The sequence below is a fragment of the Tetranychus urticae genome, chromosome 2 (genome assembly GCF_039701765.1).
Source record: "Tetranychus urticae isolate SD_2017Ah chromosome 2, NJAU_TeUrti_SD_1.0, whole genome shotgun sequence".
NCBI classification, from domain to species: domain Eukaryota; kingdom Metazoa; phylum Arthropoda; class Arachnida; order Trombidiformes; family Tetranychidae; genus Tetranychus; species Tetranychus urticae.
The window spans coordinates 25058189-25080800 of NC_142959.1; the positions used below are offsets into that span (position 1 = coordinate 25058189).

General features: G+C 32.5%; 7 protein-coding genes across 9 annotated transcripts; 4 read left to right on the forward strand and 3 right to left on the reverse strand.

The window, feature by feature from the left end:
• Positions 1 to 3463: 3463 nt before the first annotated feature.
• On the forward strand, positions 3464 to 5052 carry LOC107360290 (uncharacterized). Its single transcript, XM_015926914.3, has 8 exons — positions 3464 to 3622; positions 3682 to 3756; positions 3818 to 3895; positions 3970 to 4047; positions 4117 to 4194; positions 4258 to 4335; positions 4431 to 4463; positions 4783 to 5052. The coding sequence occupies exons 1-8, from the start codon at positions 3556 to 3558 to the stop codon at positions 4926 to 4928; spliced, it is 633 nt and encodes a 210-aa protein (XP_015782400.1). The 5' UTR covers positions 3464 to 3555; the 3' UTR covers positions 4929 to 5052.
• Positions 5053 to 8534: 3482 nt separating this feature from the next.
• On the reverse strand, positions 8535 to 9689 carry LOC107360863 (uncharacterized). The gene is made up of 6 exons (XM_015927586.3): positions 9573 to 9689; positions 9439 to 9513; positions 9300 to 9377; positions 9149 to 9226; positions 8910 to 9065; positions 8535 to 8815 (listed from the first exon to the last, which is right to left on the reverse strand). Exons 1-6 carry the CDS (start codon positions 9637 to 9639, stop codon positions 8589 to 8591), a joined length of 681 nt encoding a protein of 226 aa, XP_015783072.1. The 5' UTR covers positions 9640 to 9689; the 3' UTR covers positions 8535 to 8588.
• A 1132-nt stretch (positions 9690 to 10821) lies between these two features.
• LOC107360564 (uncharacterized) lies at positions 10822 to 11667 on the forward strand. Its single transcript, XM_015927244.3, has 2 exons — positions 10822 to 10953; positions 11053 to 11667. The coding sequence occupies exons 1-2, from the start codon at positions 10936 to 10938 to the stop codon at positions 11368 to 11370; spliced, it is 336 nt and encodes a 111-aa protein (XP_015782730.1). The 5' UTR covers positions 10822 to 10935; the 3' UTR covers positions 11371 to 11667.
• LOC107360563 (uncharacterized) lies at positions 10902 to 12436 on the reverse strand. Its single transcript, XM_015927243.3, has 2 exons — positions 12256 to 12436; positions 10902 to 12001 (listed from the first exon to the last, which is right to left on the reverse strand). The coding sequence occupies exons 1-2, from the start codon at positions 12344 to 12346 to the stop codon at positions 11727 to 11729; spliced, it is 366 nt and encodes a 121-aa protein (XP_015782729.1). The 5' UTR covers positions 12347 to 12436; the 3' UTR covers positions 10902 to 11726.
• A 1019-nt stretch (positions 12437 to 13455) lies between these two features.
• Positions 13456 to 14321, forward strand: LOC107360562 (deoxycytidylate deaminase). Its single transcript, XM_015927242.3, has 2 exons — positions 13456 to 14069; positions 14171 to 14321. The coding sequence occupies exons 1-2, from the start codon at positions 13553 to 13555 to the stop codon at positions 14173 to 14175; spliced, it is 522 nt and encodes a 173-aa protein (XP_015782728.1). The 5' UTR covers positions 13456 to 13552; the 3' UTR covers positions 14176 to 14321.
• On the reverse strand, positions 14266 to 19444 carry LOC107360561 (calcineurin-binding protein cabin-1). Its single transcript, XM_015927241.3, has 4 exons — positions 19239 to 19444; positions 16108 to 18885; positions 15906 to 16017; positions 14266 to 15826 (listed from the first exon to the last, which is right to left on the reverse strand). Exons 2-4 carry the CDS (start codon positions 18645 to 18647, stop codon positions 14402 to 14404), a joined length of 4077 nt encoding a protein of 1358 aa, XP_015782727.1. The 5' UTR covers positions 18648 to 18885; positions 19239 to 19444; the 3' UTR covers positions 14266 to 14401.
• A 129-nt stretch (positions 19445 to 19573) lies between these two features.
• LOC107360414 (uncharacterized) lies at positions 19574 to 22612 on the forward strand. 3 transcript variants are annotated; one of them, XM_015927066.3, is made up of 3 exons: positions 19574 to 20182; positions 20849 to 20878; positions 21008 to 22612. In XM_015927066.3, the coding sequence occupies exons 1-3, from the start codon at positions 20056 to 20058 to the stop codon at positions 22234 to 22236; spliced, it is 1386 nt and encodes a 461-aa protein (XP_015782552.1). In that variant the 5' UTR covers positions 19574 to 20055; the 3' UTR covers positions 22237 to 22612. The 3 variants fall into 3 exon arrangements, with proteins under 3 accessions (XP_015782552.1, XP_015782553.1, XP_089124343.1); XM_089268217.1 differs by lacking the exon at positions 19574 to 20182 and adding an exon at positions 20402 to 20492; XM_015927067.3 differs by lacking the exon at positions 20849 to 20878.

The following is a 22612-nucleotide window of genomic DNA, read 5'->3' on the forward strand; positions in this document are numbered from 1 at the left end:
TAAAATAAGCTTAAAAAGATTCAAAAGATTGCACATAAGTTTAAACCGGTAAAAATCTGATAAGTTTAGTCTGATAATCTTTAAGTTAGTTGGCGCCAAAATAAATAACAATCAATTTGACCCTTACCCAATTTGAGTCAATTTTATGCAATACAAGTGCCTGGATGGGGAGAGGGAAACCGGAAGGTGCGGAAGTGAGAGACAGTTCTCTTTTTTTTACTACTAACGGGTTTTGTTATCATCGAAACCTAAAATTTAAGCAAAAAATGATTTCAATTATTTGTTAATCCAAAAGAAATTTAAAATGTAATATTTACCTTTGGTTTCGAGAGTTTTGGGAAGTTTTGAAGCGCATTGAATATGTTATCTGTGGTATCGACTTCAGGATTCCATCCTTTATCGGCAATGAGAATAAATTAGAATAAAATAGATTAATAAATTGTTCCAATAAAATAAGCAAAGGATGCACTCACCAGGAATAAAATCAAGCGCTATTTTTTGGCAGCATAAGGCGATATATTATCCTCGAATGTGGCCTTTGTATCCCAGTCTAATAAAATACAACAATCAAGTTAATAACAAACTAACTTTTATTATAAATAAAACTAACTAGGAATTAGCTTTTCAAATTGACTGATAAGACCTTTAAAAACGTTGATGAGGACTTGAACAAACGGACTTGATTCTGTAAAAGCCTCAACGCCTGTGTACGCAAAGTATCCTTACCCTGGGTTGGGGCAGCACTGATGGCTGAGACACAGAAGAGGGCGACTAAAGCAATGGCGAATTTCATTTTGATTTTGTTTTGGTTTGATTGTTTTCACAAGTTTCAACGGAGATATGAACTGAATGAAGATGGCTCAGTTTTGCTGGTGTATATTGCATGATTACGATCAAACAAAAGATTTCCATGAATTTCTTGGAAATGATAATTGTAAAACTTTTATAGATTATTCATGCCACCCATAATGTTAACACTGATACTGAATTGAAATAACATGGTTGACATTTAAAAACAAATCAGCCCAGTCGGATGATTTATTTATTTATTATAATTGTACATCAGGAGCAAAGGTTGATTGATTATATTTCAACCATTTTAAAGTCAGAGAATAGTATATCACTAGATCGAATCATGGGTTGCCTCTAATCTTGAAAGTTAATATTCAACTTAACTGTATCAATTAATTTGTTTTCGGAATGTGTTCTAGTTAATTATCTAAGTTCAAAGAGAACTATAGCACCGAAATGGCAATAAGAGTTCAATTGCGATGATTGAATTGGGGGTCAATTGAATCAACGAAAGTTTCTTAAAAAATGTTAGTTTTTAATCTCTCACCTTGCAATGACTTTCTTAGTGTTTCCATATCTTGTCGATTGGCTAGAGGATCATTGACTGCGCTGAGGATAAATATATCCTGAGAATTGATTGCACCCATTTTGTATTCCGCAGGTTTAAGCGATCCATAACGTTGATAATTTTCAATCCAACCGAAGTCAAACTTAGCAAATCTGTCATTGTTTATAGCTTGTCCATAATGAACCAGATTCCACCATGAAGTTGCCCAAAAACATTGTGCTATGTATACGGGAAGGCGAGTAGTGTTGAACTGTTCCGAATGGCCACCAAACAGATAAAATATGGAAGCGCACATTTCTTTGCAAAGAGACGTAGATTTCAAGGAGAGTTGATAAAAACGAGATTTTTCACGTATTGAAAAAGGACTTCGATTTCGAATATTCCAAAAGATTATTCCCAAGTAAAAGATCAGAACTTTATCTACAGAAGAAAAGTTACTTCTGCTCATTTTATTTGAGAATAATCTCTTGAAATATTCGAAATCGAAGTCCCTTTTCAATCCGTGAAAAATCTCGTTTTTAATCAAATGTCCGTGAAATTTAGCCTCATTGTTGACCTGAACCTTTCAATCGATCTATTTTGAGTTATATTAGGTGAACTAATTCCATACAAACAACTTTGAGGCCATTTTTCGATTCTTCAGAACCCTGGTATGAAGTTTAAAATATATGGCTTTTGACGCCTTTGTCCATTTAAGGCCATAACTTGACAATCTTTGATCGAAATTAATTAATTTTTTCACAATACGTTGTTGAAAAGTTTAGCTTTATTTTTATGCTTGAATGGAGCCTGTAAGTCTGGTCTAACTGTCGTAATTGAATTATGAAAAATTAGTCCAAAACATAGCCATATAAAGGGTGCACAAGAAGTAGAGGCGCTTTTGGTTTTCGTTTCTTGGGTTTATTTTGATTATTTTTAAGCCAATTTTAAAACTCTTTTCAATAAGATGATTAGAAAAAATACTGATTTATCAAAAAATAAAATTAAATCTTGATTTACTCGTATTTACTCAAAAATCAAGAATGAAAAAAGCCTTTACTTCTTGTGCACCCCTTAATAATGAAACTTCGATTGTTTTTTGTTTAATTATAGAAGCAGGTTTTTTCGTGAAACTCATTTTCGTGATATAACTTTTGATACATAAGCAGAAAATGCACTCATTTTGAGCACTCAGCACTTATTATGAGGTGATTGTCGGAGATTATTGGGAGGAGAACTTCGTCTTCCAACAACTTTGATTGATCTTTTTGCGGACAAAATTTGCGAAGAAAAATTAGTCAAAGAAATGTGTGCTTCCATATTTTATCTGTTTGGTGGTCATTCGGAACAGTTCAATACTACTCGCCTTCCCGTATACATAGCACAAGGTTTTTGGGCAACTTCATGGTGGAATCTGGTTCATTATGGACAAGCTATAAACAATGACAGATTTGCTAAGTTTGACTTCGGTTGGATCGAGAACTATCAACGTTATGGATCACTTAAACCTGCGGAATACAAAATGGGTGCAATCAATTCAATGAACATTTTTTAAGAAACTTTCGTTGATTCAATTGACCCCCAATTCAATCATCGCAATTGAACTCTTATTGCCATTTCGGTGCTATAGTTCTCTTTGAACTTAGATAATTAACTAGAACACATTCCGAAAACAAATTAATTGATACAGTTAAGTTGAATATTAACTTTCAAGATTAGAGGCAACCCATGATTCGATCTAGTGATATACTATTCTCTGACTTTAAAATGGTTGAAATATAATCAATCAACCTTCGCTCCTGATGTACAATTGTAATGAATAAATAAATCATCCGACTGGGCTGATTTGTTTTTAAATGTCAACCATGTTATTTCAATTCAGTATCAGTGTTAACATTATGGGTGGCATGAATAATCTATGAAAGTTTTACAATTATCATTTCCAAGAAATTCATGGAAATCTTTTGTTTGACTGCAATCATTTAATCATCATCTGGAATAGGCAATTATCCCTATTCAATTTGACATTCTCCTTTCTTAAATTTTTGCAATTATATTATCTTCATATCGATAATCATTTCCAAGAAATTAATTCATAGCAAATTTTTGTTTGATTGTAATCATTTAATATATAAACAAGTAAAACTGAATCATCTTTATTCAGTTCATATCTCCGTTGAAACTTGTGAAAACAATCAACCCAAAACAAAACTAAAATGAAATTCTCAATTGCTTTAGTTGCCCTCTTCTGTGTCGCAGCCATCAGCGCTGCCCCAACCCAGGGTAAGTCTTAACCAACCTAGCATCAACAGAATCGTCATAACTTTCCGTTGTTTTTGCAGGACCAAAACCATTTGTTGAAGCCTTAGCCAACCTTACTAAAGGTGTTATTAGTCAATTTGAAAAGCTAATTCCTAGTAAGTTTTATTTTCAGTTGAAAGTTAGTTTGTTATTAACTTGATTGCTGTCCCTTATTAGATTGGAATCCAAAGGCCGCAATCGAGGATAATTTATTGCCTCATCTTAGCGAAAAAATAGCGCTTGATTTTATTCCTGGTGAGTGCATCTTTAGCTTATTTTATTGGAACAATTTATTAATTTTTATCGAATCTTTTCTATTGCTAAAAAAGGATGGAATCCTAAAGCCAATATATCAGATAACGTATTGAATGCTGTTATGAATCTCACCAAAACTCTCGAAACCAAAGGTAAATATTACATTTTAATCTTCTTTTGGATTAACTAATAATTGAAATCACTTTTTGTTTAAATTCTAGGTTTAGATGATAATAAATCCGTTGCTGAAAATGTTAAGATCATTGTTGCTGAAGTCTTCGAGAAAATGCCCTTTTTCTGTAAATATCTAGTTGAAATAATTTCTATTTCATTCTAACCTCTTGATTTACAATTATTTACAGCGTTCGTACCAAAAGAGCCAATTGAACAACTGCTCACCAACAATGCTCTTGAATCATTCTCAAGATTCTTGCTTAAAAGTAAATATTTTACATGATTAGAAATGATTGTTGTAATTGAAACCTGGAACAGTAAAAAAATTAATTTCATTTCATTCTATTATTTCGATTATCAGAAGCTGAAGCAAACAAGACTGAGGATGTTAAAGGTTTGTAGTGAAATGCACAATAACCAGGCAAGTGCCCTTTACTGTACGATGTTTTAAATTTTTCGGGTTTATAAGGATATTACGTAGTAATCTGTTGGAGTCACTGGAAAGTAAATCACTATTTTCATTGAGACCAATGCATTACTATTTTTAATTAAAATGCCTAAATTTCATTGACCGTTTAGCAAAACAAAAATACAGTTTCATAGATTCTTCCTCTACAGCATAAGCCTCAAAAAATTGATCGTACAAGCAAGGGCACTCGTTTTGTAAGTTTAGTATTGTTTCATTAAATTCAATCATTTTTGTTTTTAATCAGGTTTCAACCCAAACGTTAAATTTGGAGACTTGCATCAGAGTGACTACATCGACTATGGAATGATTCCTGGTTTCAACACTAACAAGACTCTTGCGGAAAATGCTGCTGCATTACTCGAGGACCTCTTCAGAAACTCGCCATTCTAAATTACTGGTGTACAATCCGATACAATTATCTTAAGTTTCTGAGCTCTTGATTCATACTTAATTTTCAGTTTGATTCAAGTTTCTTGTTGCTAATAATGAATATATTAAAGTTGCATTAACATAATTTCATTGTTCAATCATTTAGTTTTATTAACGATTCGATAGATGTTAGACTCTGAGTGAGAGTCAAAGTCGGACAATTTGTAAGTGTCCAGACTCGCGATATTTTCCTGTTTTTTCGGCTTTACAAGCACTTGTGAACTACAAGACAGACGAATGCACAATCTTTTCACCCAAACTGTTACTTTCAGTAGAAGGGTGATTCAAAGTGTGATTACATTCGAGTACCTGGTTAAAGTATCTTTTGTTTTTAGTCTCCTTCTAGTGTTTACATATAATCCTTATAATTACTGCAGAGATTTCAATATCCTCCAGTCTTAATTGTTAATAAAAATTATAGCTGGAGACTGTTTAAATCCAAAGTTTCGTTTTCCACAAAATTATTAAATCTTCAAATCATCTAACAAAAATCAAAACGCGCACTTTGTAAGTCAAAAATGTGAATCGCACAAAAATCGGCCAATTTTATTGAATGCAATCATCAACAATGACAAAGTCAAGAGTAAAAATGGAACTAATTTGCTATAAATTTTTTGCCTAACTGCATCCATCTTCAACAGTACAGTTCAGGCCAATTGCAATTATTACAAAAATGGTGTGAAACAATTAAATTGTGTAAGCCTGTAAAATGTAAAAAGTATACTGAGAGTCCAAATGAAATGTTTGAAACATTGATATTTTTACAAGCTTACTCATTTCACAGCGATGTTGGACACCAGAAAATTTCTGCACTATTTTACGGTTGTTGCTATTAACACATTTATAACATTTATGAACAAATGGATAAAAACGGGTGAAAATTGATTGCTTCAAAACTTATAATCTGTTGGTTTGCAGGGACATAAAAACAAAGTCGATATGCTAAAGGGGAGAAAACAGCTCAAGCTTCTCTACTGTTTATGGGCTTACAAAGTCTTGTGCAAAGTGGGTCTATTTGGATATACAAATTAAATCATTGATCGATAAAGACCCACTTCAAGATCACTTGCTTTATATCATCGCATTTGGGTTTTGATGTTTTGCTTTTAAGTGTTTGATGTGTCAGAAACAACTTATTAAACAAAGCAAACTCATCTCAACCTAATTCTTGGTAAATAAACCAATTTTCTGGTTCAACTTACAAATGTAATACAAAAAGTACTGCCAAAAGCTCGAACATTTAAGTTAAGATTTGAGACTTGCTGGGTTTGTATTTGCATGCAAACTGAGTCCATTGGTACTAATAAAAAGTTCCTACGATCAACAGTTTTCGAGAAAATCGAGTCCAAAGTTGGAACTTCGATCGTTGTTTGTACAATTATGGAAGCTGATTTTTTGATATAACTCATTTTCCTGATACAATAATGTGATACATAACCAGAAAATGCACTTATTTTGAGGAATAAAATTTTCTGTCCAAAATAAAAGCGATAACTTCGACTTTCAGTTAAACTGACCTTTTTCTGTGACCGTAAGTTTTAGCGACCTGAAACTTATTATTCGTGCATAAAAGTTAATTGTACATATCATGAATTGAATACTATTTTCACTTTCTCAATAGTTCTCTAGATTTTGGCCATTGGCCTTAAAACTTTGAACTCCAATATTTCGAGAAGTGTATCACCCACAATCATCATTCTTTGATCAAACGTTAGATTTCATTATTGGCTATAATATACTCAAATTTAAGATAATTCAAGATCCTGCAAAAAAAGCTATAACATTGCATTACTTAGGTTGTCAGATTTGGAATTTGGTTGAAGAAGGTAAATGGTTACTTAGATAATATCATAAATTAAATGAATTGGATCAGATTTCTTAGGTTTTCAGTCATATTGAGTTATAGCCCATAACGAGAGCTAATGTTTGGTCAAACAATGACGATTGTGGATGCTATTATTCTCCAAATATCGAGGCTCGAAGTTCTAAGGCCAATGGCCAAAATCGAGAGAACTATTGCGAAATTGCCAAAAGTATTAGATTTTTTATACTTGCCAACAACTTTTATCGACTCATAATAAGTTTCAGGTCTCTAAAACTCACGGTCACAGAAAAAGGTCAGTTTAACTGAAAATCGAAGTTATCGCTTTTATTTTGGACAGAAAACTTTATTCCTCACGGTAAATGCATTTTCTGGTTATGTATCACATTATTGTATCAGGAAAATGTGTTTCATGCAAAAAACTTCTTCCATAATTGTACAAACGGCGACCGAAGTTCCAACTTTGGACTCGATTTTCTCGAAAACTGTTGATCGTAGGAACTTTTTAATGGTGCCAATAGAATCAGTGTTTCTGTCCCTACAAGCTAACAGAGTTCAAATTTGCAAGAAATCAATGTGCACTAGTTCTTGTCCATTCTCTTTAAGCATTTGTGTAAAATGCATAAATGTAACAATTGTGTTCATTATGTGCTTTTTAGTAGCAATATTTTACATTGCATTACAACTACACAACTATTTTACATTGTATTGTGAGAGTCAAAGTCGGACAAGTGTTAAGTTCCGAGCCTAGCGATATTTCCCTGTTTTTTCGGTTTCACAAGTACTTCTGAACTACAAGACAGACAAATGCACAATCTTTTCACCCAAACTGTTACTTTCAGTAGGAGGGTGATCCAAAGTGTGATTACATTCGAGTACTTGGTTAATGTATTTTTTGTTTTTAATCTTATTCTAGTGTTTACATGTAATCCTTGCGATAAGTTTTGACGGCTTGACTGAAGACTGATTTAAATTTTGATGAACAACCAGAAAATGCACTTAATTCGAAAAATAAAATTTTTTGTTTTTTTACACAACAAATCAGTTAAACATTTTGCATTCTGTAATCGTAAGAGTCAGAGAATGTTTGTGACTCTAATGCATTCAGTTTTTGTGTCCCTATTAACCTCTGTCCTTACTCTTATCAAAAGCAAAATTTTCTCCATTCAATCCTATTTTCAATCAAGAACTTTTTATAATTGTATTATCTCCTGTTTGATCCAAATGAATTCTGCATAAATTCCCAATACAATCATTACACGAGATATTGATACAATTGAAACTCCTACGAATTTATCTATCGAATTGCTAATAAAACAAAATCCTTGAACAATGAAACTATGCAACTTTGGATACTCGATATGGTCATTATTAGCAACAAGAAACTTGAATCAAACTGAAAATAAAGTGTGAATCAAGAACTTAGAAACTGTATAGTTATAGTTATTTGATTTAATATAAATTGAAACTAACAGCTATTTGTGATTAAATAATTGTAATCGTCTGTATTATTGTAATTAACTGCAGATTAGTAAATTGATTGTTATAATAAAATTAGCTATAACAGCTCACAGCACATGAAACCTTGATCGGAATCAGAAATTAGTTTTTCATGATAAATGGATTGTTAGATTAATCAACAATAATCTAGATTGGGTTACATTGTTAAATATGATTTAACGATGATTGTTACTCTCATACGATTAGGTTTAACTACGTATTAAATTAAGATGAGGCAAATCAAGTAAATGAAAATTATTTATTTAAATCAATAAGTTGATTGTATCGGATTGTATAACTTAAAAGGGTAAGTTTTTGAGGAGGTTGGTGAGGACTTCAGCAACATCGTCTTCAAGAGTCTTGTCTGGGCTGAAACCAGGTAATTTAACTTGGGCAAGGAAGTTTTTGAGGGCAGCATTGACAAAGTCTTCCAATGAAGCCTTAGGGTCCAATCCTTTAACATCAGCAAGACTGTCATCAACAACGACAGCAACATCATCATCAACGGTCTTGTTTACATCGAATCCTGGTAATCAAAGCAATCGAATGAAATGAAATTAATTTTTTATGGTTTAAAGTTTCATCTACAACAATTATTGCTATTCATGTAAAATATTCACCTTTAAGTTGGACTTTTTTGAGCAATTCAATGACATTGGCGACAATTTGTGCTTCAATTTGATCTTTTGGGAAGAAAGCTGGGACGGGTAATTTTTCGAAGAGGTCAGCAACAACAACCTTAACATTTTCAGCAACGGGTTTGGTTTCATCTAAACCTGAAATTGAACAAAAAAGTGATTTCAATTATTAAATAGAATCTAAGGAAAATTCAAAATATTATATATTCAGTAATATTTACCTTCGACTTTAAGGTTTTTGATGTAGGTTTCAAGAGCAGAGACCAAATTGTCTCGAATGCTGGCTTGTGGGTTCCATCCTTTATTAACAATAGAGATATTTGGATTAAAATAAATAAATTTTTCAATGAAATAAGCAAAAGATGAACTCACCAGGAATAACTCCAGACTCTAATGGTTTGTCAACAACCTTCAATAAGTTAGCTTCGAGGGTAGCCTTTGGATCCCAGTCTAATAAGGAACAGCAATCAAGTTAATAACACACTAACTCTTAATTAGACAATTAACTTACCAGGAATTTGCTTTTCCAATTGCTTGACAACACCTTCAGCAAGGTTGATGATGGCTTGAGCAAATGGACTTGGTTCTGTAAAAGCAACGGAAAGTTATAACGACTCTGTTGACAATAGGTTGGTTAAGACTTACCCTTGGTTGGGGCAGCGCTGATGGCTGAGACACAGAAGAGGGCGACTAAAGCGATGGCGAATTTCATTTTGGTTTTGTTTTGGGTTTGATTGTTTTCACAAATTTCAACGGAGATATAAACTGAATGAAGATGGCTCAGTTTTACTGGTTTATATATTGAATGATTACGATCAAACAAAAGATTTCAATCAATTAATTTCTTTGATCCAAAAATGAATAATGGTAAAGTCCAATTGATAAAATTACAATGGCTTATTCATTTTACACGTAATGTTAACCAATGATACTGAATTGTATTGAAATAATATGGTGACATTGAATACAAATCAACCCAATCTGATCATTAATCCCTTCATTTTAATTGTAAATCTAGGAGCAAAGGTTGATTATTATATTTTAATCAATTTAAAGTCCACGTATAGTAGATCATTAGATCAAATCATGGCCAACCTTTAATCTTGAAGTGAATATCCAACGCAATTGCTTAACTGTTTAAGCAGAAACAATGAATTATCAAATCACCTTAGTTTTTCCTTATTTGGTATCGTCATGAGTGTTAGTTAATTACAAAGATTTAACTCAGATCAAACTAAACTACTGCAGCGTGATGGTATTACAATTTAATTGCAATGATTAAACAAGACATATTAGAGTTAGAGAATCCTAAATCTTCTCATGATGGCATTAAGCATTAAGAAAATTTCTTAAGAAATCAAGCGAATGATTTTAATCGCACAAAATCAAAAGGTGTGAAATGAATTTTTGCACCCTTTCAATGCACCAACAACATTGAGAAGGTAAAACATGGTTGCGTCCGAAATTAATCGGTTAATTATTTAAAGAACAAGGAATAAACATAATGATTTAAAATGACAAAAGACCTTCAATTGCGGTTAACCCGAAATACTTGAAGCAGGTAATTTTTAAATCTCTTTTTACTAATTCATAATTTATTCAAGTATTGCATGTTTCCATTTTAGGAACAAAACATTCAATGGAATTATGTATTTAGGAAAAATTTAGGTGAAGAAAAAAACGGAATTCAAACGATTAAGAAAATGATTGCCACTGTCTTGTGAAGTTATCTCGTAATAGAGGATCAGCTTGATGGTTGAATCGCCAAGCTTAGCTTGTCCTTGCCATGTTGTTGTCATTAATTGTGAGGTTTACCTATGGTCTATTGTTATGTTAATTGTACAAAGATGTTGATCAATGTAATGAGCTCAATGGCCTTAATTAGAATCCATATTTAAAAGCAAAATTTTTGGGCAAAACTGTTATTCGTTTATCGTTCTCCGAAGAAGCCAAACAAGTCAATTCTTATACATATCAAGCTTGTAAAAGTAATTTTATTCATCTTAAAATGGTCGATAAAGTTCAGGTAAGATGATACTTGTTCATTTTTGTTACTCTATTCATCTACTTGAGCAATGTTTTGCTTTCATTTTGGACTAATCCAATTGTTTTCTACTTTTTAAAGATTTTTTTCGTTCTCTTGGTTCTTGTTGGTCCATCATTTTGTGGTTACTTTTCCCCTCCACTCAACTTTCCAGGATCGTTTCAAATTCCGTCACCCAAATCGTTTCTCTCCAAATTTGGACCTCCTGTTCGCACCTATACTACTTATCATAGCCACTTGACTCCAGGGATGCACTCATCACCAGGGATTCATTCGTACTTAGGATCACAACAGCAGCCACCGACATCACCATACCACTCTCTTCATTCGCTTCATGGCTACCAAAATGGCTACCAAAATGGCTATCCAAATGGCTATCCAAATCGACCATATCTTTGAAAACAGAACAATAATGATAAATGAATTGATGGGTAAAAATCAGGCTTTGTATCAAAATTTTGTATAACTGTCCACATTAATCTGTCTTTCAAACTGTATCAGGATGTTGTAATTTCTTCCGCACTATTTTGAAACCAGTAGATTGTATTCCTTATGAACCCAATTCTAATCCATCTGTTCAATGTCAATGTTTCAGATAACCATAGGTCCATCATCTTCCAAGTATTGTATTACTCTGTTTATCCTGAATTTCTATCAGCTAAATAACATTAATAAAATGAAATTGTTATAACTATATTGGATAAAACAACTTTTCTTTTTAATATACTATCATATAGTCAAATAATTTGATATCTTTAAAAACAGGTCAGGCAGCGTCCAATATCTCCAACAGGGGAATAAACATTAACAGCGCAGAATGAGCAAAATTGGTAACCGCATTGATTACAATCAATTATACATTGATGACAGACGGCATATTCACAGAAATTACATTTAGCTTGAGATTGTGACGCCAGTTTTATTGCACAAATTCTGCATTTTTCCGGCAGATTTATAGATTCAGAATTTTGTGTTGTCGATGACCATAATTTTTGGGCCGCTTTCCGTAAAATACTCAGAACAGGGGCTTCTAAAAGAAAGATTGAAAAGAAATAATTAATGCAAAGCTAAAGGTCAGATAGGAAGTACAATATTGCTCCAGAGACAATCACAAATTAAAAATAAGCCAAAAGGTTAGAAACAGTTTGGGACAGCAAATAATCAAGAAATTTGATCCGACATTTTTCACGTCAAAATGTTCAAAAATTGAACAAACTCGTAAACAATGTTAGTTACAGTTAGTGAAAGCCTTAAAATGGATGAATATTAAAAACTGAAGCTTACCTGATTTTATTTGAACTAGACTAACATTTTTACAGATTTTTTTAATTGATGATTCTTCAATATCTACATCGCAGAATTTTCTTTTGGTCATGATAAATATTTAGAGGAAAAACTGATTAAATGCTAAGCACAAATTAAAAGATTAGAGAGGGAAGAAAAACAATTGAACCGCCAAATATTATGAGATGTTATGTTTTTAAGGGGATTTCTCAGAATAAAAATTTGTACAGTCAACTCTCAAAGTTAGAGGTTTCCAAGCAATGAACCAAACAGCTTGCCAAGTATCGAAGCTAGTATTAGGTAAACCAGAAAATTTTAAACCTCTGACAGTAATTATATTTCAAACAATCAATGAATATAGTAAAATTTATTCAAATATCAAAAAAATCAATATTTGCTCTTTAATTTGCACCTAATTCCATAATGAAAAATATTGATTAAGATACTAAAATTTTGGTTCAATTTAATCATTTTTTGCAACTTTTAAAAATCAAATTGAATTGTTAATTGTAGATGATATAAAATCAAGAATAGAAACAAATCAACATCATTCAAGAGCTAGAAGCTCATAAAATCACTGGTTATAATTAAAACTCTAATCATTATCATTATTTAATTATAGATTATTTCGATTAAAGTTCAAAAGACTCATTTTTGTCTTTCTCTGTGAGATTTATCAATGGGATTTTATAAAAGATGCAAACAATTAAATACAATGTAGAATCCTTTCTATGGAAATTCAATGTTTAAACTCTGATTATCATGAAATAATTAAATAACTTTGAACGTTAATCGAAATAATAATTAAATAATAATCACTAGAGTCTCAAATTACAATCAATGGTTATATGAGCTTTGCGCTCTTGAGTGATGTTAATTTGTTTCAACTGTTGATTGTATCAAAAATTCATTTTGATTGTTAAAAGTTGCAAAAAATCATTTAATTGAACCAAAATTTAAGTAATTAATCAATATTTTTCATCATGAAATCAGGTTCAAATCAAAGGCAAAGAGCAAGAGCATTTATTAATTATTAACAATTAAATAAATTTTATCATTTTAATTGATTCTTTGAAATATAATACTTTCATAAGTTTAAAACTTTCTGGTTAACCTAAAAGATTGATTTTTGGCTAAAATACGCGTACTTGACCGCAGAATAGACCATTAGCTATTCTCACTTTGAGTCTCAAAGTTTGAAATGATTGACTGTGTTTACATGGTAAGATAACATCGAGAGTAAGGTGTTATTTAATAATTGATATTTTGAATTTAACTCGTTCTTTAAAGTTGGACAATGACAAGTTTGCCAGAAGTGACCAAACGCAAGGATTATCTGGAATGGGACGATTATTTCATGGGTACAGCGTATATAGCTTCATTGAGAAGTAAAGATCCTAATACACAAGTTGGTGCTTGTATCGTTAATAAAGACAATAGAATCGTAGGAGTCGGGTACAATGGAATGCCAAATGGCTGTTCCGATGATAAGCTGCCTTGGACAAAAAATGGTCACTCGAAATTAGATAATAAACATCTTTATGTGTGCCACGCTGAGATGAACGCGATCACCAATAAAAACTCAGCTGATGTGAGAGACTGTACTTTGTTTACAACTTTATTCCCATGCAATGAATGTGCAAAGTTAATTATTCAATTTGGTATCAAGGAGGTAGTTTATTTTCAACCGAAAAATACTGATAAGCCAGAGTACAAAGCTTCCAAGAAAATGCTGGATATGGCCAACATTCATCTTCGTGAATTTGTTCCAAAAAGAGCAAAAATTATCATCGATTTTGAAAAGAATTCAGAAGGTAAAAGACCGACAGCAGAAAATCATGTGCCGACATCGAAACGTAAAAAGTCTAAAACTTGTCCTGTTCTCTAATTCACAATTATTTATAATTTCAAGCAGCATAATGACCTTCGTTATATAATTTACACCTGATAAAAATAACGACACTTTCAAAAGAGGATCAACATTTGGGATGTGATGGTGGTAACTTTAAATAAATTTTGAGCAATCATTCCTTTATATGCAAAATAAATAGATTTTGAAAAAATTATTACAGGCGCGAAGATTTAACTACAATTTATAAACATTGAATACAAAAAAAAAGGAAAATAATTACAAAAAAATACAGAGTTAGTGTGATAATTGAACAGTTTGTAGAAGCTGTTCACATTCACCAATAAAACTCATAGTATCTTTTTGATAGATTGAGTATTTCATTAGTCTCTCCGAGACTTTTCTTACATCATTCCTAATTTGGTCCAATTTATTTCGATTTTGTTGGCTTTCTTCAATTCGATTTTTTAAAATACTGAAGCATCGACGAAGAGTATCTTTAGCAAGATATTCACGGTCAACATCTCGTAAATATTTTTTACCCACCTCAGGAGTTTTGCTTAATTGAATAGCTATGGCCAACAAACGATACAGATCAGATGTAGCCCAAGAAATCTTAATCAAAAGTTGAGTTGATCGAAACATATGAGTGCTAAAACTGCCAGGTCTATCAATATCATCTGTCGGGATTCTCCAAATTCCATTAAACAAGTTATTATTTTTGTGGTCAGAAAAAAGTCCGAGAATAGGTTCCGGTTTAGAAGAATCTTGATTATTTGAATCCAAAAGATTTTCTGGCTTTTTGAGCAAAGACGATGACCCCGATGAAGCAGTAAATCTACCAAGAAGAACTACTCTGGCCGCAATGAAATCCTTGAGTGAGAAAAAATGGTGAGCCAGTCTATAAAGTGATTTATAATGATTTGGAAATCTTTGTAAACACCTATTCATAGCTTCTAAACACATTTCCATTATTTTTGGTTTTAATCGTCTCTCATCTCCCTCAAGTACGCCATCATCGACAAGAGTAACCAAATCAGAAACAACTTCTCTGACATCATTTGAAATTTGGTTATTAACTGTATTTAGTCGAATTTCATTGGAAATATAATCATGGTCAGATGTTGAGTTTGAAACTTGTGCTTGCTTAGTAAAAGGACTCCTCAAAGCACGCAGTAAATGGATCTTGATTTGAGATAACGTTTTTGCCGGCATTCGACCATTATGACGACGAACATATTTAAGAACACAAGCATGAATCCTATAATGCACTTCGAGAGCTTCAATTGATAGGCGGGTCGAATTGTGGTAGCTAATCTTGCTTGGATAAGTTGCCCCACTAAGAGCCAAGTGTAGATCAGATAGTTCATAATATTTTAAAGCTTGCAAAATATTATTTCTTTCGGCAATTTTTCCCAGGAAATAGTAATGTAACCATACTTCTTCGGCATCAGCTACATTATTGGCAGATTTGAAGCAAACTCTTGCTCTCTGAAGCATCTTTTTCTTTTGTTTGATCAAGTTTTTTTTATCCGATGGATCCATAGAAATTCTTTTAATCACTCGTGATATGTAGCTGGCAACATTGTAAGCTAGATTACCATATTCAATCCATATTTTACAATTGTTTGGCTCAATATGTAAAGCTTCAACATAACAGCGAAAAGAGGATTCAACAAGACGAATAACTTCATCGGTAGATCTGTAGAAAATGTCGTCACCCTGGAAATAAGATTATGGAACAATTGAAAATTAGTAAAATAAAATAAACGGTGAAAATAATAAAATAAAATCGACTTACACTTGCAAAATATTGTTCAATTAAATGAGTTATTGATAAAGCACAGGCTGCCCATGAATCAAAACGATCATGGTTTAATGTCAAGTCAAGGATATAAAAGTTTTTGGCTTTTCTGGAAATAAAATGGAAGAATTAATTAATGATTAATAAGATGCTTAAAACTAATAAATGTGTTTATGTATTATAAATTAAAAATACTTACAAGAATTCTTGGTTTTTGAAATAATAGTCTGCTAAGAAATAGAAGAGATGTTGAGTAACTTGATGCTTTGGTATAGTTAATTCCCTGGTCATCGGTGTGCCGTTCTCAAGATAGTCACTAATTGATTTAGCATCTTTTTCGGGATTAAGATGGTCAGGTATTAAAGCTACAATACGACAAAGAAGTATTTCTGTATCCGAGTCGATGGAATCACGTTTAACACTATCGAATTCTGGTAAAATTTCAGGCATAAAGTAGTTGTAAATAATATCAACATGTTCCCATTGCAAAGGAATCTGGGAAACTGAGGGGTGAGCTTGAAGGAATGTACATCCAGGTCGAGGAGGCGGGTGGTTGTATAGACAAGCAAAGCATTGAAGAATCAAATCATCTTTGGTTCTAGAACATTGATTGATGGCAAAGTCCAGTGCCAAAAGTAAGAATTCACCATTAGCTTGGGTACAGGTACCTGCTCTACCCAAATATTGATGCACTGTTACGATTAAACAAACAATCTTTTTTTCGTCCACTCCTCGATTTAGTTCGCTGATAAATATATACAAAATACAAGTCCAGGCTAGGGCACTATATTGTTCAGTTCCTAGTTTCAACAGTCTGGTTACTAAATCACCTCCGATTGTAAGATTAGAACCATTTTTTAAACACGTCCTTAATAATTTCAATAATTGATCCGTTAATTTTTTACTTCCAGAAATTATTTCGATTCCACGATGCCAAGATTGAGATGATTCGATTGCTTGACAAAGATAGTTTTCCTCAGGTTCTGAGAAGTCAGATTTGGAAGCCAAGAGCTCAATTAGCTCTTCATGCCGCTGTTCAGATAACAATTTATCCAAATTGTTTTCATTCAATGTGTTGATCATTGATTTAAGACTAGATGAATTGTAAATTACTTGATTAGAAGCTTGGATCAATTTAATGTTGTTAGATACAATTTTTTCATTGGCCACTAGAAGATAGTCAACTTGATTTTCCTTAATTCCTCGAAGGGTTAAAAGACGTACATAAAATTGATCGTAGTCTGATGGCGTCAGGTTATTACGAAGGATTGGGAGCATTTGTGTTAAAAATATAATCTCTGATTGTTGAAATTCCATTTCATTTGCAGTAAGAATCAAATTGATTTCTTCGAAAGTGACATCATTGTCCAATTGGCAGGATAAAGGACAAGGTAGGTCGTATGTTTGACGATGAATTTTGTATAATTCAATGAAAACGGATGGTAATTTAATGGAAATGGCTTGGTCTGCTATTCCAAATAAAAAATCAGCAATTAATTGATTAATGCGTTTACCATTTGATTTAGACTCTTTTTGCTTGGCCATGAATCTCGACAATATCGAATTCTCCACTTGAGCATCATTAAACTTTGGAGCTTCTATCTCCGGCTTCTTAACTTTCACTTGGTGATTCAGAATACTATTGGGTATCATACTGAGCACTTTTTCGTAAATGTTGTCACTAGAAAGTTCACAAGCGTCACTTGTTTTATTGTGGATTCTTTGAACACGAGTTGATCGTCGCTTATCAATAAATTCAAATGGAAAAGATCCACGCTTTTCAGATTTATTCACATTTTTATCCTTTTCAGAACATTCGTCACTTATGTTGTCATCAGTGCTTGGTGCTTCATCTGATCCAGTTTCCAAGTCAACTGTAATAATAGTACTTCGAGGATAGCCTTCTTTCTCCAATTCGTATAAGATATTCTTCAATGCAGTTCCTAAAGTCTGCAAAGAACCAACAACGGACGAGTCAAGATTTAAACTCAATCTTCTCCTTTTTTCATTTTGATTAGTTTCATCTTCAATGAATTTTCGTTTTCTTCGCTCTTTAAGATTGTTGAACTCCAATAGTATTCGTTGACTTCGTTCCAAGTCTTTGCTAGATGGTTTCCAGTTAATTAGAAAATGTAAATTCTTGGGTAACTCTGAAAGAAGGGCAGGAGATCGTTTTAGTATTTCAGAGATTATCAGTCGTGCTTTGAAGTAGTGTTGATCTTTAAGTAAAGCTTTGGCACAGAGCTCCAAACAGTTAACGTAATCATTCAGCACAAAGTATAGACCAATAAGAGTATCGACCACAAGCCAATTGCAGGGGCTTATTTTAGCAGCTTCTTCAAAGCAAGCTCGGGCTAAAGGAAGATTAATAAACTCATTGAGAGCACGACGACCAGTTTCAATCCATAGAGTAACATCTCCACCATCGATTGTCAGCGCATCAAGAAAATAATCCAAATTTTTGGGTGATATAAGACCCAAATTTTTTAAGGATAAATACTTTAAATTTTTTATATTGTTTATTCCAGGAGCTTCATCTAGTTGATCGAGATTATCTAAGAGAGAGATAAACTCAGTTTTCGCTTGTTCTTTATCTGAATCGATCAGTTTTAAAGCTTGGCAATAGAGACTATGAAGATGTTCCTCTTGAGCCTCACTAGTTAAAAGACCATTTTCCGGCTCTTCACATTCATCTTCACTGGCTGATACTTCTTCATTTAAAGCTTTTATCTTTATCATGGTAACAAATTAAAAACACCAAAATAAAACACTAAAAACGCAACTAAACAAAAACGATGATGAAAACGCACTAGCAAAAGGAAAGAAAAAAAGCGAAGTACAGATGATGACAGATTAAGCCATAGTTGAACTAAAAATGGTACTGTCTATAATAAAACGCTTTTGTCAAAGTGAACCATACTGAATTTAATCCGTTTAAAACTGGTCAGACAATATAATCTTAACCATACTCTTTGGCCTAGAGACCAGTTGGTTACTGGTAACCGGTTACTTGGTTAGAGGGGGAAAAAAGTAACCAAGTATGGTTACTATAACCAGTTACTATAACCGGTTACAAAATAACCGGTTACTTGCTGGTTACATTGAGAGGGAAATTTGAAAAGAAAGTAAAGAAAGTAAACAACAGATTTCTAAATACATTAATAGATGGCGCTGATAAAAGATGAAAAATTAAACTTTTTATTTTTGAATTTGGCGGTAAGAAATTTGTAACCAGCAAGTAACCGGTTATTTGTAACTGGGGGTGAAAGAACCACAGTTACTGGTTATACTAACCAAACTAGCCTGTAACCGACGTATCTCTACTTTGGCCGGATCCTCACCTGATTGAAAACAACAAAATCAATTTAAATGAACCGGCAGATGGCACCAAATAGGTTGGCGGGCATTCAAATTGTTATAGCAATTAACTGATTAAAAATTTAAGCATAGGATTGATAAATTGCTGTGGCAATATTATAGTTAAATCAAAATGGATGAAACAAAATTATCAAATTACGATAGAATGAATCATTTTTTATTTGTCAATTTATCATTCAAAGGTTTCTGTTTGTTTATTTTTGGTTATGACTAATGAAACTGAAAGATGGAGCTGCTTCACGTTGACCCTGTAAAAGTTGTCAATTTACCTTGAATCACTTCTCTTCTTTCCATAAGATTGAGAATTTATTTTTTTATTTATTTTCTTTTTGTTCTCACCTAAACCAATTATTAGTAATTATTAGTATCTGTTCATTCGGAATCGTAATCAACAATTACATGGTGATACTATTCTCATCAATTGGGAAGAGAGAAAAGGTGGAGACCTGCATGAAGCAGGGTGAAACGCTTAATGTTTATGTTGTCATCTCATCTACACCACCAAAGTCTAGTTGTAGTCTGATTAATATAGTTTAGTTGATTTTTGTTTCTTCATTAGAATCAATTATTTTATCTTGTTGATTGTTACCATTTCGTGTTAACCATTATAATCAACCATCAACCATTAACCATCCATCGTTTTGTTATCACAAGATTGTCAAGTAATAATACCACCAAACCTCACTTTACTCCTGAAATGTTCGTTTTGATGCTTTGATTGTTTTGTTTCGTGCACCTTTAAATCACCGATTGATGCTGTGTCTTTATTATGTTGAAAGCAGGCGATTTTAAGGTCTGTCTTTCATCCATTGAGTTCTCAGTTTTTTATCAACAGCCTACCCCTAAATGCTGTCCCTCATGTGGATATTTCTTCTCGCCGGAAACACTTAGTGAAGGTTTGTCAATTTTTTGGCTTCTTATGTTACAATTTACCATGAAAAACTATACATCCTTTGATTGTTTAACTTATTTTGTTCATTATCAATGCATGCATAAATTATTTCATTGTGTTCGATTGTTTGACATTCTGTTGATGATTTATCGAGTAAACTTGATCTGACGCCAGAAACGTCAATTGTTCAGATTATCAAACATCTCCTATAATTAATGTTTATGTTTATTGCCAATAGATTGATTTTACTGTTTTATGTGATCAGAATTATTTTATGCCGTTGTGAGGTGGTTAGAGTTGTAAATGCCGAAATTGTAAGTTATCATTTCTTTACAACATACATTTTCTCTTGGCAAAAAATTTACTCATTCATCAGTTGACACTGATAATTTATCAGTGATAAATACTCAACTTTCTCGTCATGTCAGTAATCAAGATTTTTACAGACTTAGTATTTACTACGCTTCAGTTGAGTATTAAGTTTCAAAATCAATTCATCAAATTAAGACTGGTTAGACAATGGGTATTAGTCAATCTTTCATTCAAAATCCAAACAATTGAACAGAATGAAAAAAAACTGTCGAAAGGGGTTCAGTGATTCCTCAATAATGAAATTTTTTTATCTTTAATTTTTTTAATTTTTTTGTTTTTTTTTTGTTTCAATTCACAGTTGCCTCTCGTTACTTTCGAGAATCATATTGTAAGCATTTTTTATTTTATTTTCCACGATTTAATAACCTCTTTTCATTTCAATTTCTCAATCTTAACAATAATGAGTTAAAATGTTTTATAAATCAACTCTTTCAATTTTTGCTTCAATTCTTTCCAGTTCGCTTATCATCCCTAATTCTGGTTCTTGGTGTTGGCTCTTGGCTGTGTTACAAACTGATAATCAAAAGAAAGCAGAAAATTAAACCCAAAAAACCCATGCCTTTTTGTTCGAATCGAAATATAAATGATCAAATAATTTTTGATAGAATGGATAAATTGTTCAACTATCGATCCTCTCCATCTTCTTCCGCAACTGCCACGGCAGCAGCAGCCGCCGCTGCCGCTGCAGCAGCTGCTGCAGTGTACAGCAATCTCAATCATCATTCTAATCTCAAAGTTAACTCTGCTGATTCCCATGGTCTTCCATTATCTGGAGAAACGCCATACACTGTCTCATATTCAGATTCGGACGATGATATGGAAGGAGATTACTATATTGATGAAAATGATACCTCTTATATCAAAGCAATGGATCAATACTCATACCTAAAACGTCCCCACTCCATCTCATCTCAATCAGGAGAAATAGGCGAAGGAACAATAGCCAAACTTGATCAATTATTGCACCAAATTGAGGATATCAAAGAATCTGTTGGAGAAATGAATTCAGATCTATTCAATGTCCACTCATACGATCATAATCGTCTATTGGCTTCTAATTCTATCGATGAAGATGATGGACATTTATTAACATTGATTGGACAGTCGCTTGAAGATAATCATCCTCCATTGGATGTTTTAGGCGACAAAGAGGATCCTCAAACACCAAGTTTAGAATGGGATTCTAATGATATCAGTCTTTTTTCCGACCTCAATATTTACCAAGGATCTAACACACAAGCATCAATTTTATCATCATCACCTTATAATACTAGTAATGCACTCATGACAACATCAACAGCAATAAAACAAAATTCTGCAGCACCTCAATCTTCATTATCATCTTCATCAATGATTGCAAATAGTAAAAACAGTAATTTGTTTAAACCATTTGGACCTGATCATAGGAGCCCTGTGATTTTAGATAATAATTCCTTATCCGCCTCTTCATCTTTTCGCAATTTCAATATGGATACCTCACTTACCAATCATACTGTTGGAACCATGTCATCATCTGGTATTACATCTATTGATGGATCTCTACTTTCATCGCCTGATCAAGAGCGAGTCCGCCTTGAGTCAATCCATGATCTGCTTAAAGAGGCTCGTCGACTTGGCCTGCTCAATGATTTGATCAAGTTCTTGTTGAAAAATGCAAATAGAGACTCAGCTTATTTTGAGGAGTGAAATTAACTTTAATAAATAAGATACTCTAAAATAAAATTATAAATTATGGAAATATATGAAAATTAGAGAAAAAAGTGTGCTGATTATATTATAAATCAGATATATTAAATGGTCTGTAAATATGCATATGTTAAAATGAGCATGAAACTATATTATAAAAAAATACTCTATATTATGTTTATCGTGAAAATAATTACAAGATAAATTGTTTTAATTAATTACTCAATTATTGAGTCACAAATTCTAGCCTATTTTCAAAATTAAATTAGAGTTACTGTCAATAGTCTACTCGTCAAACTTTAATTTTGAATACTTTAACCAAAACTGTTAGAAAAAAATAAGCAAAAAATCAAATAAATGATAATTTGAACTACAA

Coding starts and splice junctions, on each gene's coding strand:
- LOC107360290 (XM_015926914.3), top strand. CDS start 3,556: ATGAAATTCTCAATTGCTTTAGTTGCCCTCTTCTGTGTCGCAGCCATC. Junction 3,896..3,969: donor AGCGCTTGATTTTATTCCTG/GTGAGTGCATCT, acceptor TTGCTAAAAAAG/GATGGAATCCTAAAGCCAAT. Junction 4,336..4,430: donor CTCAAGATTCTTGCTTAAAA/GTAAATATTTTA, acceptor TTCGATTATCAG/AAGCTGAAGCAAACAAGACT.
- LOC107360863 (XM_015927586.3), bottom strand. CDS start 9,639: ATGAAATTCGCCATCGCTTTAGTCGCCCTCTTCTGTGTCTCAGCCATC. Junction 9,378..9,438: donor ATTGGAAAAGCAAATTCCTG/GTAAGTTAATTG, acceptor GTTCCTTATTAG/ACTGGGATCCAAAGGCTACC. Junction 9,227..9,299: donor AGAGTCTGGAGTTATTCCTG/GTGAGTTCATCT, acceptor TTGTTAATAAAG/GATGGAACCCACAAGCCAGC.
- LOC107360563 (XM_015927243.3), bottom strand. CDS start 12,346: ATGACCAAAAGAAAATTCTGCGATGTAGATATTGAAGAATCATCAATT. Junction 12,002..12,255: donor TCTAGTTCAAATAAAATCAG/GTAAGCTTCAGT, acceptor TCTTTCTTTTAG/AAGCCCCTGTTCTGAGTATT.
- LOC107360562 (XM_015927242.3), top strand. CDS start 13,553: ATGACAAGTTTGCCAGAAGTGACCAAACGCAAGGATTATCTGGAATGG.
- LOC107360561 (XM_015927241.3), bottom strand. CDS start 18,647: ATGATAAAGATAAAAGCTTTAAATGAAGAAGTATCAGCCAGTGAAGAT. Junction 16,018..16,107: donor TTCAAAAACCAAGAATTCTT/GTAAGTATTTTT, acceptor TTTTATTTCCAG/AAAAGCCAAAAACTTTTATA. Junction 15,827..15,905: donor TTGAACAATATTTTGCAAGT/GTAAGTCGATTT, acceptor TCTTATTTCCAG/GGTGACGACATTTTCTACAG.
- LOC107360414 (XM_015927066.3), top strand. CDS start 20,056: ATGTTGAAAGCAGGCGATTTTAAGGTCTGTCTTTCATCCATTGAGTTC. Junction 20,183..20,848: donor GCCGGAAACACTTAGTGAAG/GTTTGTCAATTT, acceptor TTCAATTCACAG/TTGCCTCTCGTTACTTTCGA. Junction 20,879..21,007: donor TTACTTTCGAGAATCATATT/GTAAGCATTTTT, acceptor AATTCTTTCCAG/TTCGCTTATCATCCCTAATT.